The sequence below is a fragment of the Bipolaris oryzae genome (assembly GCF_000523455.1).
Source record: "Bipolaris oryzae ATCC 44560 unplaced genomic scaffold scaffold_61, whole genome shotgun sequence".
NCBI lineage: Eukaryota > Fungi > Ascomycota > Dothideomycetes > Pleosporales > Pleosporaceae > Bipolaris > Bipolaris oryzae.
The window spans coordinates 57,147-76,922 of record NW_006911337.1 but is presented as its reverse complement, the minus strand read 5'-3'; the positions used below and the strand labels follow the sequence as shown (position 1 = coordinate 76,922).

At 51.1% G+C, this 19,776-nt stretch overlaps 5 protein-coding genes across 5 annotated transcripts, besides 1 other annotated feature; 4 read left to right on the top strand and 1 right to left on the bottom strand.

The window, feature by feature from the left end:
- Positions 1-30: 30 nt before the first annotated feature.
- Positions 31-246: a sequence feature (Protein overlapping with rRNA (COCMIDRAFT_94864, EUC45706.1) was converted to a misc_feature.).
- A 177-nt stretch (positions 247-423) lies between these two features.
- COCMIDRAFT_5132 (uncharacterized protein) lies at positions 424-1,062 on the top strand (the record flags this gene model as incomplete). The annotated part of the gene is made up of 1 exon (XM_007689564.1): positions 424-1,062. The coding sequence occupies one exon, from the start codon at positions 424-426 to the stop codon at positions 1,060-1,062; it is 639 nt and encodes a 212-aa protein (XP_007687754.1).
- A 685-nt stretch (positions 1,063-1,747) lies between these two features.
- On the top strand, positions 1,748-4,353 carry COCMIDRAFT_94773 (glycoside hydrolase family 63 protein; the record flags this gene model as incomplete). Its single annotated transcript, XM_007689603.1, has 3 exons — positions 1,748-1,982; positions 2,086-4,040; positions 4,105-4,353. 3 exons carry the CDS (start codon positions 1,748-1,750, stop codon positions 4,351-4,353), a joined length of 2,439 nt encoding a protein of 812 aa, XP_007687793.1.
- Positions 4,354-6,661: 2,308 nt separating this feature from the next.
- COCMIDRAFT_36600 (uncharacterized protein) lies at positions 6,662-7,024 on the bottom strand (the record flags this gene model as incomplete). Its single annotated transcript, XM_007689587.1, has 1 exon — positions 6,662-7,024. One exon carries the CDS (start codon positions 7,022-7,024, stop codon positions 6,662-6,664), a length of 363 nt encoding a protein of 120 aa, XP_007687777.1.
- A 598-nt stretch (positions 7,025-7,622) lies between these two features.
- On the top strand, positions 7,623-9,217 carry COCMIDRAFT_26154 (uncharacterized protein; the record flags this gene model as incomplete). The annotated part of the gene is made up of 5 exons (XM_007689574.1): positions 7,623-7,694; positions 7,811-7,988; positions 8,082-8,365; positions 8,497-8,669; positions 8,785-9,217. 5 exons carry the CDS (start codon positions 7,623-7,625, stop codon positions 9,215-9,217), a joined length of 1,140 nt encoding a protein of 379 aa, XP_007687764.1.
- An 856-nt stretch (positions 9,218-10,073) lies between these two features.
- Positions 10,074-13,556, top strand: COCMIDRAFT_94826 (uncharacterized protein; the record flags this gene model as incomplete). The annotated part of the gene is made up of 3 exons (XM_007689602.1): positions 10,074-10,329; positions 10,742-10,885; positions 10,948-13,556. 3 exons carry the CDS (start codon positions 10,074-10,076, stop codon positions 13,554-13,556), a joined length of 3,009 nt encoding a protein of 1,002 aa, XP_007687792.1.
- Between the last annotated feature and the right edge of the window lie 6,220 nt (positions 13,557-19,776).

Here is a 19,776-nt window from a genome sequence, read left to right as displayed (position 1 = left end):
TACGGCCATAGATTCGAGATACTAGCGCTTCCCGTTCGCTCAGCGGTACTCAAGCTCGAAATCGGCGGACTAGTAGTCAGGTGGGTGACCACTGGCGAATCCCCGCTGTCGTATGTTTTTGCGATTCTCTTTTGCTCGCTGGTTGTTCAGTATGTCACGTGGGTCTGGCTTAGTATCCAAGTGCAGCACTGCAATCATTTTTGTTCGCGTGTTTCTCAAAACAATTGCATATTCTCGAAAGACTAGTTTTGATATATTCCAATTTTTATTTTCAAAAGCTACGTCGACGCGCTATGACATGTATCACCAAATTTGGTAGGGCTGAATGGCGACGGTCTTGGCAACCAAACCCAGCCAACGGGTTGATCTGCTCTTCGCGACGGTCGCCTCCCAACCCCACGCACAGCTCCATACAACATAGCAATGTCAGATAACGAGCGACCACGCGACCGCTTCCGCGAGCGAGACAGCCGTCGCGAACCACGCGAAGGCCGTGAGCGAGGCAGTACACCCACAGAACGGCGCAACCGCTCGCGCAGTCCCAGAGACCGCGGCAGCCGACGCGACACTCGATACCGTTCACGATCACCATACCGCAAAGATGAGCGCGATGGAGCTGGAAGGGGCGGAGACCGAGTCAGGTCTGGGGCTGGTCATGATCGTGGACGAGGGCGCGACGACAGGAGAGGAGGCAGGGACGACCGCTCCAGCTTCCGTGACCGCTCACCACAGCCACCAAAAGGGCCACGCGGTAGTGCTCGCGGTCCATTTGGCGGATCTGCAAAGCCTCCAACTGGTCCCCGCTCCTCGGCCGACGCCGTCAAGGAAGAGACACCCGATGTCGAGATGAAGGACGAGAGGCAGAAACCAGATGACATGGATGACGACGAATGGGAGATGCTAAAGGTCATGGGCTTTGGGGGATTCAAGAGCACGAAGAATACCAAAGTGCCAGGAAACGACAAGAACTATGGAGTCAGAAAGGACAAGCAGCTCCAGGCCAGACAGTACATGAACCGCCAGGGTGGATTCAACAGGCCGCTATCCCCGAGCAGGTCATAATGAGATGGGTGAAGATGTGCTGCAAGGTCTCACATCAATGGCTAGGATCACGACAATACTTTTAAAGACTTGAGTTTGATGCATGGCCAGCGTGGTATCATGCTGTCATGGCCGTCTTTTGGGGATGCTCGGCACAAGGCAAAAGCATACCCACGGGGGATATGGCCATGAAATGCCACGACAAGCCGTTGGGTTGCGTGCATTCAGTAGAGGAGCAGCTCACGGTATGACGCCTTCATATTTTACCACATTTGGTTCTCTTTGAGTCTGACCAGAACAGAAGGAACGTGTGTCAACACAAAACTTGTTACTGTGAGCAGGCTGGAAAAGTGTAATCGCATTCGTCTTATCAGGCGAATGCTGCTCTTAGAATGCAAAATCAACTACTCTTACTGATAACTAGATGAAACCCTCTGCTTGCTCCGTGAAGCGTACCGGGAGATAGGATACAAGGCTACAACAGGCACCAATTCTAGTTAGGACCTATTCGACCGAAAGTCATGCTTAGTTTACTATTGCGCCGTCAAGTCCGAGGAAGTGCGTATGCTTCGCACAACATGTGGAGAGGGAGCACTTGCAGCTGTCCAATCAGGAGCGATTGCGGCCGCGGCCGTGGCTGTCTGGGCGAGATGTGTCCCAAACCCCGCAAGCTTCGAGGTCCGGAGCTCCAGCTTCACACATCACAATGACGCGCGACAGCAGACATGGTACCCTCTGGAAGGGGCTGGCATGTCTTTTTGCACTCCAATTGCCCCTCGTGGGCGCGCAGCTGGCAGAGGTAGAGAAGGCTACCAATGCCAGCTTGCTCTGGGGGCCCTATCGTCCAAACTTGTACTTTGGCGTCAGGCCACGCATTCCTAAGAGCTTAATGGGCGGGTTAATGTGGACCCGAGTGGAGGACTATCAAAGTGTGCAGAATAGTAAGTACTACTGGTAGCTGTGTGAATGGATGGGAACAAGACAGGAAGCATCTAGTCATCTTCACATGGTTAGCCCCAACAAGGCCAATTGCTGACTCGATAGATTTCCGACACACCTGCGAGCAGCATGAGCTAGACGGCTACGGCTGGGATGAGTATGATGTGCGTAGCGGCGGCCGACAAACAATCCACGATCCTGCGAACAAAATCGACATCACCACCGAGTTTATCAAGTTCCCAGGTGGAGAACACGGCGGCAGCTGGGGCGCAAGGATCAAGGGAACGCCGCGAGAAGACGCCAGCCCGAATCTACGTACAACGGTCATCTGGTACAACACGCTCGAAGGTTTGGGTAGTCTGGAAGTCGCAGATGCTGACACGGAAGAGCCGGGTGTCAAAGGTGATGTTGTCTTGAAAGGGCAGACGACTGAGCTTGGTGACTTTGAAGTCAGGGTCACGGAAGGCAAAGGCGAGCACCCCGTCACTGGCCATCCGAGCTGGGACGATAAGCCTTTGGACAGGACACTGGTCCATAGCGGACAAATACCCGATGAGGCGCTATGGCAGGTCAAGGCTATTCTGTTCGCACACATGAAGGGTCAGATTGATGTCTTGATCCCAAAGTACGACGAGCAAAACCCCCCACCCCCTGCTCAGGTTTACACCATCCAGCATTTGCCTGGCCAAGGAAATATGCACATTGTCCAAAAGGTCTTTGAGGGGCCATTCGAGTTCGATGTCATCTTCTCATCCGGGTCTGCTCCTGAAAAGGTTACCTCGCAAGACATTACCCAGCAGATTGACTCGGTCACTTCAAGCTTCTCATCTCGCTTCACCAAAATCTTCGAACCACAAGCTCCTTTCCTCAAAGAGCGCTACGAGGAGTTTTCAAAGTCGCTATTCTCGAACCTGATCGGCGGTATCGGCTACTTCTTTGGAGACTCTCGTGTCGACCGCTCCTACGACCCTGCTTACGAAGAGGACAGTGAAGGGTTTTGGGAGGAGGCTGCCGAGGCACGAAGCAGGAACGTAGCCCAGCTCGAGGGGCCTTCGGAGCTTTTTACTGCAATTCCATCTCGGCCATTCTTTCCACGTGGCTTCCTTTGGGACGAAGGTTTTCATCTGTTACCCGTCATTGACTGGGATGCTGACCTCACTCTTGACATTATCAAAAGTTGGTTCAAGCTAATGGATGAAGATGGTTGGATCGCCCGTGAGCAGATTCTCGGTCCCGAAGCCCGCAGCAAGGTGCCTGAAGAGTTCCAAGTACAATACCCTCACTACGCGAACCCACCAACGCTCTTCATGGTTATCACTTCCTTCCTCGATCAGCTCGATGCGATAAAGACGGACACTAGCAGCGAAAAGCTTCGTCAAGAAAAGTCCTACTCAATGCAACTGTCGAACCGCGAGGCAGCACTCGAATATCTCCGCACTCTCTACCCACTGTTGAAGCGCAACTATTTCTGGTACCGCAAGACACAGGCTGGTGATATCAAGAGTTATGAACGTCAGGCCTTTTCTTCGAAAGAGGGCTACCGCTGGCGTGGACGTACCCCAACGCACATCCTTACCTCTGGCCTTGATGACTACCCGCGCGTTCAGCCACCGCACCTTGGGGAGCTCCATGTCGATCTCATCAGCTGGATGGGTATGATGACGCGTGCAATTAAGCGCATCGCAATCTACCTCAACGAAGAAGACGACGCAACCGAGTTTGCTCGCTACGACGAAGCCATCACCCGAAACATCGACGACTTGCACTGGTCCGAAAAAGACCAAACATATTGCGACGCCACTATCGATGACTATGAAGAGAACGCGCTGGTCTGCCACAAGGGATACATTTCTCTATTTCCTTTCATAACAGGCCTGATAGACAAGGACAGCAAGAAGCTCGGTGCAGTCCTTGACCTAATTGAGGATGAGGAAGAGCTCTGGAGTCCCTACGGAATCCGCAGTCTGAGCAAGAGCGACGAATTCTACCATACTGCCGAAGATTACTGGAGAGGACCAGTCTGGATGCCAATCAACTACCTAGCCGTAACCCAACTTCTTGTAAGTCTCATCTTGTCAAAGAACCTCCCATCTTGTTCCTTTTTACTGACCTTTCTGCTAATAGAAACTCGCACAATCCCCGGGCCCTTACCGTGCACGCGCCACGAAAATTTACACGGAGCTTCGCAAGAACCTGGTCAAGACGGTGTATGAGAGCTGGAAGGAGACGGGGTTCGCGTGGGAGCAATATAATCCTGAGACTGGAAAGGGGCAGCGGACGCAGCATTTTACGGGGTGGACGAGCTTGGTGGTGAAGATTATGGCGATGCCGGATTTGAGTGGCGAGGAGGTGAAGGAGAAGGATGAGTTGTAGATGGTTGAGAGTGGGGTGGGCTGGATGGGGTGGGGGGGAGACAATATGGAGTGGTAGGTGAGATGTGAGGTGGAAGAGTAGATACAATGGAAGATTAAGAGAATGACTGGTAGACGTACCATCAATCTATGTTGTCAATGAGAGAAAGGTTGAATCCCCTAGATGTGATGACTGGTCCAATGTGTAGTCTCGTTAAATGAGCCTTTTTTTTCTTTCCTTTCTTTTTTTTGACCCGTATGTTAAATGGACGAGGATTCACGAGGTATTTTCACTTTATGTTAAAAAAAAAGATACTTCATATTTTCCAAAGAAATCGTTTTTAAGAAAAAAAAGATAATACTGTGCTAATTTATCATTGACAAGAAACGAACACGTACAAGTTTTCTTGTTCTTATTCAGTTATGTTTCTATATATATAAATTATTTACTATATACTTTTGATTTTTTGTCGAAGTATTGTTTTATTTAATAGCTTCCACTGCATTCACATTAATGTTCATTTTTTTAAAAAGTAGCTATAAAGCGTAACTGCCGAATCTACTACTGATATCCTTTTCATCCAAGTGAACAAACGAAACAGCGAGTCTTTCCAACAGGAGTAGTCATATAGGTGGCATTTTGACTTTTTTCTTTTTCTTTTTTTCAAATCCTCTGGATATTTTGGAATATAAGAGGGTTGAGTGCGGTGTTCACAGGATCGAAGTCGTCCGGGCTCATACTTGAAAGAGTGTAAAAATAAAATAAAACAAGACATGATAGGATCAGTAGTAATGTGATATCTTTTTGTGTATATTCATGATGCGTAATATGGGGTATATGTATATATGTGTTGAAATTTAGTTACTTACATAATAGGTACTAACAGGATTTTTTAATGTACTACATGATGTTCTAATGACTCAAGAAAAATTAATTTGAGTTTTTGTTTATTTCGTTAATCGCGATGCAGAATTCTCTCTTGATTTGGGCAGAATATACGTGCAAGTATTAATTTACTAGGTATTCAAGGTAAATAGTGGTCTTAATTGGGGAGTGATGCCAGTTGTTGAGGAGCGGGAGGAAACGGTGAAAGCAGCTGTACAGCGAACGAATAGCGACTTCGAATTCTAAGAGTGTGCAATAGATAGTATCATACAAGTGCTTCTATAACGTATAGGGAAATAGTTGTGAAATGTAAAGTTTATTGTATTTTCAATTTCGATTTATAATAGGAGTATGTATGTCTTGTGTAAGATATGTGAAATGATTTGGTCATTCGCGAAATCCATATTGCTTCTCGAAAATAATTACAGAATAGAATGTGTAATTTCTCACTGGATATTCTGTTGTTCCTGACATGTCAAACTGTAATGTCACTGCAAGCCACCAAGCACGCAATGGATGTCACTCATTTTCGCGACCCTTCACTCCCCTTCACTCCTCTCATCTACACAATATTTATGCTCAAATTCTAAATACGTACAAAGACGACTCAGAAAAACCCTAAACAAAAACCCAAGTCATGGTACACGAAACCTTCGGAGATGACACAGAAAGTGTAAACCTACCACACGGCATTTGGTCCTAGATTGTTACACTAAAATTACGTCAACCTTGTTGTTTGGCACAGGAGAACCCTATCACGCGTGGGAAACCCCCCTTTTTTCCCTTTACTCGTTTTACTCGCCAGCGGGAGTTGCAAAACAAACAAAGAAAAAAAAGGGGATCATCGAACAGAGTTGAGAGTGAAATTACGATGAGCAATGTGCTAGCCGAAGAACGTAGCTTACTAATGCGCCACACACACGGGACTTTGAGCGAGGAAAAAAACCAATAAAGCCAAGTCTGGCTAACTTTTGTTTATACGAAGATAAAGGGAGAATTAAAAGGAGTGCAAAAGTAAATGGCAAATGATATCTTTTCATGTTGAACATTAGGCCAAGTGCTGCAAAAAGGAAGCAATTACGAGCCAAGAGGTTGCACAGACGAGTGTAATGGGAGGCTGTGGTGGCACACGGTTGCTCCGCCCAGGCGCCTGTCCGCACAGAGCCATACTTGGCAGCGGAGGGACGACGATTGAGTGGTGACCGTGTACGCGGAGAAGAGTGCACGTGTGTCTCTCCAGATTCCTTGGCTAAAAAAAGTTTTCCTTACTTGCTTTCAGTGTCTGGATGCAATGCCGAGTACTCTACTCGGTAAAAGCATGGAGAAATGGAAGAATGCCGTCGGAAGCGGGGTCTAGATGCAAGTGATTGCGTGATTATATCCCATGGTCAAAAGGCGGACGGATATATGGCAAAAAGGCAGTCATCATGGCAAGATCGGATGTCTATGTGGGGGTGGATGACAGGTCAAAATCTGGGGAGTTGAGTGCTCGGATGAACCCGCGATGGTTGCCAAGAACAATATGGTGCAACCTCTGAAAATGCCGCACTAAAGTGTCAGCGGCTTGGACAGGCTGGGCACACTTTGTACAGAGTAGGAATGTATTTGGCGATAGTAGCGGATGATGGTAAGCCGGACGCGGAGCATGGTGCCCGGGCGGAGATGCGATGAGCATAGCGGACGGTGTTGGGTTGTGCGGAGAATGGGAGAGCCAGCGCCAAGGGCGATCTACCAGATCCGGCGCTGATACAAACAATTGATCTGCTGCTTGGCAGGTATCAGAGCAATCATTCACAGGTGCGACCATGATAGATGATTTGAGTGGCTATACTCTGACGGGAGCAATGTGGTTGGATATGTCGCACTATGGTTATGCAAAGTTTTCTACCACGCCCAGGTGGTGGTAGCAGGGTTTCCTAGTATGTATAGCTAGGCGTGAGTAATTGCGCATGCTCCGATATCAATGCTCCTCACAGGTCAAGGTAGACTTGATTGGTGGGGGGGGGGGCTTTGGTATACATATGTTCAACGTAGGTGGACAGTGTTGAATTTGTCATTGAACTTGACAAGAGTGCATTTGGTTGAGTAGACGTCCGGTGTATGCAATCGAGACCAGGCCGCAAAAAGACATGAGTGAGGCGGGCTGGTGGAGCCCACCGTCCCTGCATGCGTCGGATGCAAGGGTTCGCGTGCCGTGAGCAGTTGGCGCGGCAGACATGGTTTGGAAAAAAAAAGCCATTGTTTAGTTGGGAGCAGGGACAGAGTTCGGAGGCTGGGAACGAAACAATGGCAGCCGCACATGAGCCTCAGGTAGATCAGCCGTGAAGGTCGGGAGTGCCTCACCGGAAGCGTGTCACGAGGCTGGAGAGCTAACTAAAAGATGGAGTGGTGAAAGTTTCCCGAACATGTGTCGGTGTTTGAAACGCGGCGTACAACAATTGGCTTGGCGTGTGGGTGCCGCAACGCCCATGCTGCAGGTACGAAGGTATCGCGAAAAGACGTTGACGGTGGTGATCAGCGCAAGCGACGGGGCCGTCTGTCTCAGGACGAAGCACAGAGGGTCGTGGCCGTTATAGCACATGGATAGTGACAGATGGGCAGACGACGATACTCGAGAAACCTTGTAGCAATAGCATGTACAAACAATACAGTAGACGAGATAGCACACGGCGTAAGGGTGCGTGCGACGAGCGCGGACCGACACCGGTGGGTGGGGCGCGTTGGTGGGAGCGATTCAGAGGGCCCGTCGAGGGCGGCGAGGGTTGGCGTCGGTAAAAACGATGAGTGATGGGATGGCATGGGATGGGGTGGCAGGCGGAGGATGGCATGCAGTACGTGTTCGCACTCGTACACATGTGGGTTAGAGGCATTATTCCCGCACGGCGGTGAGGCTCACTCACTCGCGTGCCGGCGAAGCATCGGCAGTGGGAGTGGTGGCAGGAAGGCGCGTCACGTGCATGGCCGTGGCGGCTGCCGTGTTGGGAAGGCCATCCACGGTCTGGAAACCGGGGCAGACTGGCAGGCTCCCCAGGCCCTCGAGGCCCTCGCAGGCATGACACTTAGCATTGGTATTGGCATTGGCGCAAAGGCGCGCGCACGACACAGAGCGAGAACGGCCAGGCCAGGCTCTTTTGCAAGCCAAGGCCCTGTGCGACGGAACCGTGTTTCAATTTCTCCACGGCACACGCTGGGCGTGTAGTGGAGCGAGTGCGGTTGGTAGTATTAGTCTGTCTGGCCATGATAACACAACTGCTAACGGCCACGACCGGGGGTGGTCAGGGTTGGCCGGGCGACGGCGTGACAGCAAGTGTGATTCGGCCGACATGGCTGGCCGTCTCAGCAGCGGTAGGGCTCGTTGAGACAGGGCCGATGCCCGAAGCAGGCCGTGGGGCGTGCTGGATCATGGAGAGGGAGGGGGGAAGTCGGATATTGAGGCTCCATGGTGCTTGGTGGTACGTGGGGCTGGAAGGCCGCTAGAAGAAAATTGTGAATGCAGCCAAAAGTCGCGCAGGCGTGGGGAGGGCTCGGGGGACCACAGCCAAGGGCCAAAGAAAAAATGCCTCGCAGCATGGAGCGGAGGCGAGGGGCGAGCCAAGGCGACAAGCATTGTTTACAGAGCGAGAAGAAGCTTGGTGCTGCTGCGAGTGCCAGTCAGTGGCGGCGAGTGGAGGAGGGAGTGGAGGGAGTGGTGCAGTGGTGCAGTGGTGCAGTGGTGCTACTCGATGCTACTCGATCCTGGCCGGGCGTGGGTTGCAGTTGGCCAAACGTCATGGGGGCGCATCCCTGCCGCGCCTGCACGCTTGTCGCGGAATGTCGCGCTATCTCCAGCTTAATCTCAGCAGCCGGCGACGGAGACGCGTTGGAGGAAACGAGACGATGCCGGGTTAGGGAGCAGCAGACGATGCAGACACAGACACGGGCAGGCAATAGTACACACTACAGGGCATGGTACAGACAAGGGCAATGGGGGTGGCTGGGCGGATGGTTTTGCTTGGAGTAGTGGCTTGTAGCAAGTATTGGTGGTGGAGGGAGTAGTGGCAGACAGGAGGAGGCAGGAGCGATGGTGTATGTAGCAGCAGTTCTTAGCAGGAAGTAGCAACCGGCAGCAGCAGCACCAGTGGTAGCAGTAGCAAGTGAAGGTGCTTGCCAATTGCTTCCTTCTCCCGAGGCGGAACAGACCGGCCGTCCGTGGCAAAGATTAAGAGAGAAGAGAAAAAAAGACACACACAGATGATGCAGTGTCATGCTGGAAGGGAGTGGGATGATTGCAGACATGGTAATCTGCCCTCACCTCGCTCACTCATCCCATTCCTTCACCATCACTCACATGCACCCACTCCCACTCGCAGCAGCCGGCCATGACGACGAGGCAAAAGCAGTCGGATAATCGCTTGTCAGCAGCGCGCGACGGCCACCCACCCTCGGCCGGTGACTGCTGCACCGCCAAAACGGCCAATCTCTGCTGTTTGCGGCGCGCCGATGATGTAGCGTGCAGTGCACGGACCCGGGGTGCTGCAAAAATGCCCCCGGGCTGGTCGGCTCGAGCTATTCCCCAACCATGGCTAGTTTTATGACAATCATAAATCCCTCATAGCGGCCAAAGGTCGGTCCTTGCTGAGTTTTTCCCTGGTTGATACGTGGGTGAGCTTCCAGCGCGCTACTTAACCAGAGCCGCGCCCGCCCTCTGAACACTTCTTCACAGAGAAGGCCCTGCTTGCGGTTCCCCTTTGCCCAGCACTTTCGACCTGACCTCAACCCCATCCCAGTCAAGTCGCCCGGAAAGCCTTCTCTGTGCCCAGAGTTACCGGATATAATAATACATACGAGCAACACCCAATCCCTAATTCGACTCCGACATGGCGCCCAACGACGATGTTGAGCGCCCGCGGGCCAGCTCTGGCGCTGAGCGCCAGAAGTCCATCGTCTCCATGACCGAATTCGACGGCATGGACGAATATACAGCCCTCCAGAAGTACATCCTCTTCTACCGCGACGCAAAGGTCAACCCCCACGCCACGCCCACCGTCAAGGTCAAGAAGTGGTGGCAGTTCTGGAAGTCTGGTGCTACCACCGCTGCCCCCGTCGCCGACGCTGGCGCTGTTCCTGATGATTGTAAGTCTTCCATCACCACCACCACTACCACTATCCCCATTCTCCCTCTACTCTACTTCCCCACGTCCCTCCCCCCCAATTGCCCGCCTCGCGACCGCGATCGCACATCCTCCACATCTACACCCGCGCACACACCACACGCGTGCCACCTGCCTATTATGAGCACTTGGCAATACCCATTCGCCTTTTTGCTGTCGTTGAGCAGCAGAGGCCGCAATGTGGTCGCTGGCGTTGCGTCATGGCCCGAGCTCAAGCTTGAGCTTCCTGCCCTGCTAGCTCAGCCCGTGGCGGCAAAGTGCAGTGGAGAATCCATGCACGCCGACTCCACCAAACTATCCGCTACTGTCCTCACCAGCCGCGCCCTGCAAAACACGCGCAAAAAAAGACAACTCTTGCTAACACTGCCTCACAGTCCTCAACACTGAGCTTCGCACCGGTCTTTCCTCGCACGAGGTCGAGGAGCGCCGCAAGCGCTATGGCTTCAACGAAATCACCAGCGAGAAGACCAACCTTCTCAAGCAGTTCATTGGTTACTTCACCGGTCCTATTCTCTACGGTAAGTACCCGCCGCATCCTTGCGCAAACCTTGTTTTAGCGCAACTACTAACGCTCAGCCAGTCATGGAGCTCGCTGCTCTTCTCGCCGCTGGTCTTCAGGACTGGATTGATTTCGGTGTCATTTGCGGTATCCTGTTGCTCAACGCCATTGTCGGTTGGTACCAGGAGAAGCAGGCTGCTGATGTCGTCGCATCGCTCAAGGGTGACATTGCCATGAAGGCAACTGTCGTTCGTGACAACCAACAACAAACCATCCTCGCCCGTGAACTCGTCCCCGGTGACATTGTTGTCGTTGAGGAGGGTCAGACCGTCCCTGGTGATGCCCGTCTTATCTGCAGCTACGACCACCCTGAAGACTTCGAATTGTACATGAAGCTCAAGGCTGAAGACAAGTTCCACGACGCTGACCCCGAAGACGAGAAGGACGATGATGTCGATGAGGAGAAGTTCGACGAGGAGAACCCCATTACCCAGGGCCACCCTCTCGTTGCCTGCGATCAATCGTCCATCACCGGAGAGTCTCTCGCTGTCGACAAGTACATGGGAGAGGTTGCCTACTACACCACTGGTTGCAAGCGCGGCAAGGCCTACGGTATTGTCATCACCACTGCTAAGCATTCTTTCGTCGGTCGCACTGCTACCCTTGTTCAGGGCGCTCAGGACCAGGGTCACTTCAAGGCTATCATGAACTCCATCGGAACGGCGCTTCTCGTCCTCGTCATGTTCTTCATCCTGCTTGCCTGGATTGGTGGTTTCTTCCGTCACATTCCTATTGCCACTGCCCGCGAGGGAACCGACAAGTCCGTCACTCTCCTCCACTACGCCCTCATCATGTTCATCGTTGGTGTCCCCGTCGGTCTGCCCGTCGTCACCACCACCACCCTCGCCGTCGGTGCTGCCTACCTTGCTGAGCAGAAGGCTATCGTCCAGAAGCTCACTGCCATCGAGTCGCTTGCTGGTGTCGATGTTCTCTGCTCTGACAAGACTGGTACTCTTACTGCTAACCAGCTTTCGCTCCGTGAGCCCTACGTCGCCGAGGGTCAGGATGTCAACTGGATGATGGCCGTCGCTGCTCTTGCCTCTTCCCACAACCTCAAGTCTCTCGACCCCATTGACAAGGTTACCATTCTTACCATCCGCCGCTACCCCAAGGCTCGTGAGATCCTCAACATGGGATGGCGCACTGAGAAGTTCACTCCTTTCGACCCCGTCTCCAAGCGTATCACTGCCGTCTGCCACATGGGTGGTGACAAGTACGTCTGCGCCAAGGGTGCTCCCAAGGCCATTGTCAACCTCGCCAACTGCGATGAGATCACCGCTACCCTCTACAAGGAGAAGGCCGCCGAGTTCGCTCGCCGTGGTTTCCGCTCTCTCGGTGTCGCTTACCAGAAGAACGACGGTGACTGGATCCTTCTCGGTCTCATGTCCATGTTCGACCCCCCTCGTGAGGATACCGCCCAGACCATCGTTGAGGCTCAGCAGCTCGGTGTTCCCGTCAAGATGTTGACTGGTGACGCTATTGCCATCGCCAAGGAGACCTGCAAGATGCTTGCTCTCGGTACCAAGGTTTACAACTCTTCCAAGCTCATCAACGGCGGTCTTACTGGTACCACCCAGCACGACCTTGTCGAGCGTGCCGACGGTTTCGCTGAGGTTTTCCCCGAGCACAAGTACCAGGTCGTCGAAATGCTCCAGCAGCGTGGTCACTTGACTGCCATGACTGGTGACGGTGTCAACGATGCTCCTTCTCTTAAGAAGTCTGACTGTGGTATTGCCGTCGAGGGTTCTACCGAAGCTGCTCAGGCCGCTGCCGATATCGTCTTCCTTGCCCCTGGTCTCTCCACCATTGTCCTTGCCATCAAGACTGCCCGCCAGATTTTCCAGCGTATGAAGGCCTACATTCAGTACCGTATTGCTCTCTGTCTCCACTTGGAAGTCTACCTCGTCACCTCCATGATCATCCTCAACGAGACTATCCGCGCTGAACTTATTGTCTTCCTTGCCCTCTTCGCTGATTTGGCTACCGTCGCCGTTGCTTACGACAACGCCCACTCTGAGCAACGCCCCGTCGAGTGGCAGCTGCCCAAGATCTGGTTCATCTCCGTCATCCTCGGTCTCCTCCTCGCTCTCGCCACCTGGATCGTCCGTGGTACCCTCTTCATCCCCAGCGGTGGTATCATCCAGAACTTTGGTGCTATCCAGCCCATTCTGTTCCTCGAGGTTGCCCTTACTGAGAACTGGCTCATCTTCGTCACTCGTGGCGGCAAGACTTTCCCCTCATTCCAGCTGGTTATTGCCATCTTGGGTGTCGATGCTCTCGCTACCATCTTCACTCTCTTCGGCTGGATGTCCGGTGCTCCCTACGAGACCAACCCCCCTACTATCAACTCCCGCTTCCGTGATGACGGATGGGTCGACATCGTCACCGTTGTCGTCATCTGGGCTTACTCTATTGGTGTTACGATCATCATCGCCATTGTTTACTACATGCTTAACCGCATTGAGTGGCTCGACACTCTCGGCCGCAAGGACCGTAGCCGCAAGAACCCTGCCATTGAGAACATGATTGCTGCTCTCAGCAAGCTGTCTCTCGAGCACGGAACCGACAAGCACGGAACCACCCGTTATGTCCTTGCTCCCCGCGCTGTTGAGGAGGAGGATGACGACTAGATATGAGTCGATGTGTATTTGGATATTTGCTAGGGTCCGATGAGCCCGCCTTCATGGAAAGGTTAATTTCTCATCACTGTACTTGCTAGTCTTCTCACGTATACCAAGAAGCATAATTTCATTGTCTGAATTTAATCCTAAATGTCCCATCGTGCTGTGCCATTTGTGACTCAATTCGCCTGCAATCTGCCATGTCTACAAATGTCTACTATCCTTTTTGCCTTTGGCACCACTATATCTTGCAATGTACAATTCTTGCATATGCAATCTAGGTGAGAATCGTCTTTTTGAGCCTAGATTTGCCAAATGACCCTAGTTTCGCATAGAGCATATCAGGGTCGTCAAACTTTTCACTTAGCACTTGGCATTTCGGCAGGATTCCCGGATGAGTTACCCTGAAGTAGTCTGGAAGTCCAGCCATAGAGTAGACTACAGTTGGCACCAAGGAATGCAAAGCCAAGCACAAATGGCCACGCGGAACATACGATTCAATGACATATCGATGCAGCGCATACGACATACGGGTAGGGTGTAGATTTTCGTATTCGCGACGCGGGGTATTCAACAAGCTGCTGCAAGCCACGGCGACGGAGTTGACCAATTATGTGTGGGCGCAAACCCGGCTTCTGCATGGTCTGGAGTTGAACAGCAGCTTACCCGCGCCTGTCACCATGATCAAAGATTGATGACAACGGCTTAGCGAATGATGTCGTGCAGCGTGCTGCGTCCCGATTGCCTCACTTCCTCGGCGCTGCCACCCCAGGGAGGCCGCTTACTAGTAATGACGCCGTCAGTACACCTAGAACCACGACAATTAAAGCCATGTCTCGTGTTCTCGCCAGTACCGTCTCTCTGCCGACGATAACCATCCTTCATCTCCTTGAGTCGTTCACCATGTCCCACTCAGTTTGCGCCACGTCTCAACAAACACAATAGTAGCCATAATAAAGCAAGCTCAAGTTTGTCAGGTAAGGAAAAAGGAGAAAAGCATGTCTTCTGTAACCCTGTTCGGGCAATCTACTAACCACACAGTATTCCCGACAATACCCACTTTCGCAACCCATATTTTTTTCCTTTCCCCACCCGGCTTTCCAATAGCGCACCAAGTCACTTTCCGTTAGTCCAGATAACAACATAACCCACGCAAATTGGATTCATGGGACCCATAATCTCGATTCCCCGATTCCATGTACCGAGGCGCGCCATCACGCAAAAACAGGGTTACTTGAATGAATCTTTTTAGATGGGTCCTGTCCCCCCCCCTTTTTTTGGCTCCTAATAGTATGTAGCATGGGAAGCCTTAATAATAATAAAAATGTCTCGCGAAAACCAAACTAGGCGTTCCGTGAGCCTCGGGTCGGCGGGAGGATTTATCGTTGAAACGAATAAGAGACGAGATATAGGTAACTAGGTACACTGCACCGTATCTCGCGCGTGCGCGCGCGTATGCGTATTAAAGTACGTGCGCGCATCGGACATATGGGTCCTGCCGCGAAACCGAACAAGTGTTTGGTAAACAAAATAAAGGAAAAATTTTGAGCATGTGGTGCGGGATACGATAGAAGAAAAAAAAATACCTCGCCAACCCTCCGTTCCTTCGGCTTGTTGTTGTTGTCGTCGTCCTCGGCGTATGCAATGCGCGCGCGCGCAAAACATCCCCGAGCACAACGGTCGGGGAAATTTTTGGGGGAAACAAGGTTTACGCTATATATCATGAAAGTTTTTTTTTTTTGAAAAAAAAAACTAACTGTAGCAATGACAGACAATTACAATTTCGCAATCGCGAACAATAAAGACAAAGTCAAGGGAAAACCTCAATCTGGACTCTTGTTCAACTTGCCCGATGCTTGGCATCGAAACCTCCAGCGCCCACACACACACACACACACGGGGCTGAAAGCCGAGTTTGGACAAGTTGATATCGGCAACGGGGAAGATGGGGGCGGATTATGGGGCGCGTGCATATGCGCATATAGGATGGTTTACCCATCTTGGGTTTGGAAAAAAAAACCCACTCTCTCTTTCTCTCTCTCTCTACTTAAGTCACGTGTTATTCTTGTCAATCGAAATTGTATCGGTGAAGCAAAAAATAATAATAATAAAGAGCATCTGTGCACCACCGGCTCTTTTTCGTTTGCGTATGTTTATTTGTTTTGATTGGTATTATAACTGTTACATGGCCTTTTATTTTTGCTATGATCTACCGCATGCACGCACGCACGTAGGCATGGTTATGGTAATATATGGGGGTCCATGCAGGGCGCGCGTGTTGTGGGAAATTGGGTAGGTAGGTTAGTGCTATTGATCAAAGCGTGATACGTAAGAAATGGTATGTTATCAATGATACTAGTAAGTACTGAGTACTGCTTTTTTTCCCTTTTGGAATGGGGGGAGGGGGTGGCCGTATGCAGCGTCTTCCCCGGGGAAAAGAAAAAGGAAAAAAATGGGGAATGGGAGCAGATGAGGCGGACGGGGGGGGAGGAGACATGCAGTGCGGATGTGGGTTGCAGGTGGGTGTGAGTGGCTAACAAGCTATGCATGCGATGCGCGATCCACGTTGTGATTTTTTTCCCTCTTTGTTCTTCCTTGCACAACTTGAGTGACCAGGGTGTGGGGTGGGATGGGGGGTGAAGGGATGTGGGTTTGTGGTACCACCATATCACGAGGGTTTACGCGATACGATGCACTTTCTGGCATGACGTTGGATCGGCTAATAAGCCGCGCTCCCTCTCTCTCTTTTGGCAGGCGTGCCTTTTGCCCTTTTGCATCCTGACCCGCCTGCGTTTCGGCCCTCCTTCGTTCAAACTCAATCCCACACCCAGCCAGCCAGTCAGTCAACTATCCAACCAACCAACCATCCCAGCCCATGTGTGAAGTAGCCCCACCCGCCCACCCGCCCGCTTGCCAGGCCTTGCCAACCCCAATCAGCCCCAGCCCATTCCCCAACCACCACATGTCGTAGGGGCCTGCAGATCGACGCGCGGAGTTGATAGTCCGAGTCGCAATGTGTTTGATTAAGCCGCAGAACTTGATGTCATCACACCGATACATGCTTTCTATCGGCTATGTGCAACCTCATTGCAACCAAAGATAGATGAGGCGGTCTGTTAAACAATCCGTGCCTCGCTCGTGTTTCGGCTTTTCCGCAATTCAAAGACGTCATAGGCCTCCCGCCGCTCATGGTAGGTTCCGCGAAATCGAGTAACGTGTTCACAGTTTTTGCATGCGGGAGCGGCTGAAAAAAGCAAGACCAGTGACCAAGAGGCACAAAGGGAAGGAGGCGAAAAAAAAACTCGCCGAAACGGGCCGTTAGAAGTGTCGGGTTTGCCCTTGTTGACGTCGGTGGTGGTAGGCTTTGCCAAGATCTGCAACCGTTTTGTGACAGCTGGTTTGCCAACCGACGTGTGTAATAGCCGCGGTTGTTCTTTGTGTAGTACTGTAACGCAAACGCTTCATAGTTACTATCGGTAAAGAGTATCCGAGTGTACCCTGAGGCAAATTCATGTTTCTTCTGATGCGCTGGCCGCTCCAGATGCAACCTTATTACGTCGTCGGTTTTTAATTCTCCGCGTCCGTAGTTTGGGACAGGGTTCCTTTGCTTTTTTGTTGGTCAACCGCCTTGCCGCGTGTACTTTCGTCTTGCAACGATTACGTTTACAGACAGGGAAGACTGTGGCACGAAAAGCAAGAGTTTTACGTCTACTCGTAGGTCACATGGAACTGCAATACTGCTTGGCAAAGGAAGGTGAAACTGATCTTGCTGTCAAACCGCGTGATCTGAGCCATGGAACAAGACTGGTAGTATACAGACTAGACTTGTGCCAATCAGGTGCTGTACCACGACCAAGCCGTTGTGGTGGCGAAACAGTAGTGTATCCGTTGCTGTATGTTGGTATCATAGTTACCAAGGTTTAATGGATGGTGGAGGTTTTAGACTTTGAAAAACAAATCTCGAGTATGCAAGGGCATGGCTGAAAGAGGTGCAGATGTTACAAGAGATGCCAAGACAAAATGGTCAGCAGAATCGGCTTAGCATTAGGTATTGGTAGCCAATCGAAGAATGGAACGATGAATGCATGGATTCTAGTATTGGTGATGATATGATTGGTGTAATATGGCTTAACGTCAGGTGTAGTAATGTCTTACAGGAGAGGCTTGTATCCCAGTGAAAAGCCAAATGGCGTATCAATATTGAGTAATGAGTATAACAAGTTCATGGTAAACATGATGCCAGAACAGCGGTACGTGGTCCCTAGATCGACTAGCCCGTTCAAGCTTGCCTTGAATGAGAAACAGCGAAATGGATACACGCCTGCGTCATTGTTAATTCAGACATTCACAACTCATTCATTTCAATCCAGCACAAGTTGAATACTCAATCATGTTAAAAGACAAACATCCCATGTCGTTAGCGGATAAAATACCACATACGTCCAAGGCATAAAATCCCCCACCGTTCGTCACGCAGTAAGCACAACCTCCACAAGGCTGACACCCTGGACACAATAATACACCAATTATGCAGGGCCCACCTACCACAAAAACATGCGGATCATCAGGTACATCGACCGTCTTACATACCTCTGTGGACCCCACGATCAACATTTACCAAGGAAAGAGCGGCTCTGTGAAATCATGCCATGTCATTCCTTCTCACCGGGCTTCTAGAATCAAAACACACTGGCCATCTCAATTTGCCGAACAGACACGTGGAAATGCCGGTCATCCTTTCGCAAATTAGCCGTTCTTCTCAAAAGGACGAACGGATGATCGCAACATCGTCCTTGTCGGTCTTCGCATATTCCTCGGGAGCGAACGGAAGACTCGGCAAGCCACCACCACCACTCACCACCACCAAAAAAAAACGCCATTCTAGATTTCTTAGTCTGCGGGTTTATCCACATATAGTTTCGGGCTCGGGTCGGAGCATCGGGTTCGGGGTGATGCTAATGTCCTTTTCTTTATTTCCGCGTTGCAGTATCGTCGGTGATGGGGAACTACCGTCCGATTACCATCGATCAAATGCCGATGCGTGAATGATAAGCGTGATGGTAATTGCGTTGGCTTCCGGTTCGCTACCCAACAAATAAATCTAGTTCTGGAAAGAGATGGTTGCCGGATGTGGCTAAATGCCTCATTTTTTGGGGGGGATGGGATTTTATCCATACGTATTTTGCGGGAATTTTGGGCCAACCGAAAGGTTTGCATAGAGCCACCGAGCCCGCGTGAGCGCTTTCTTGTTCCGACAGTGGTGAGCAAGATCCGAAAGGCTTTTATGCTTTCTTGGTATTGATCGGCTTCCGAGTTGCTTGAATCTAGAACACTGGGGCGCTTTCGCTTTGGCTGGTGAGGAGTGTGGTCCACTGATTGTAGCGAAATTCATCGGCATAGACTTTGTTGCATAACTGCGGTATTAACCATGAACAATACTGCATATCAGCGGTTCCCGTGGTTAGACAAGATTCGAAGTAGTTTGTGGATTAGTTTGTGGATTGCCTTTAGGTAATCCATCCAATGTCCGGTGAATGAAATACCATAGTACCGGGAAAAGGTCTAGAACTTCGGCTCCAGCTTAGCAACCATGATATGTATGTCGGATAAGAGAGGCCTGGGAGAACCGCCGAAAGGAGAAAACCAGAACCGAAAAGGTTATTAGAGATACACTGTGCTTCTACATCTGATAGTAGAGTGAAATATGTCCAAGTGAAAGTAACCTATCATGTGAGCATGCGCGCACATCAACCTGCCTCTTCCTCAACCTCAAGACTCCTCTTCATACCCAGTCCAAACACGCTGCGTCTTCCCAAAGCACCACGTATCCCCCAAGAATAAATCTTATGCTTTCTCGTGCGCGTACCTGGTTGGCCCAGTGGCCATAATAGACACTCTCATGTCGTTGACCTCCGCGGACCAAATGATCGTATCTCTAAAGTCAAAAACCCAGCACTCACTTGAGAAAGTCACAAAAGTGAAGATACTAGCAAGGTAAAAGAATGAGTCCAGAAACTGAGCCTCGAGGCGTAAATCAAGGTTTGTGGTGTGGTTGTCTACAGCCAAAGAAGCTATACAAGCGAGACGCCAGTCCGCCAACGGATAAACCCCATCTCTCTTTTTTTTTCCCTCAAGCTAGTCACATGCACATACAACGTATATGTGGTGTTCGATATGACGTCGAGAGTGGGGTTACTTTGGTGGTGAGGAGGAGGGGCTTGGTCGTTGT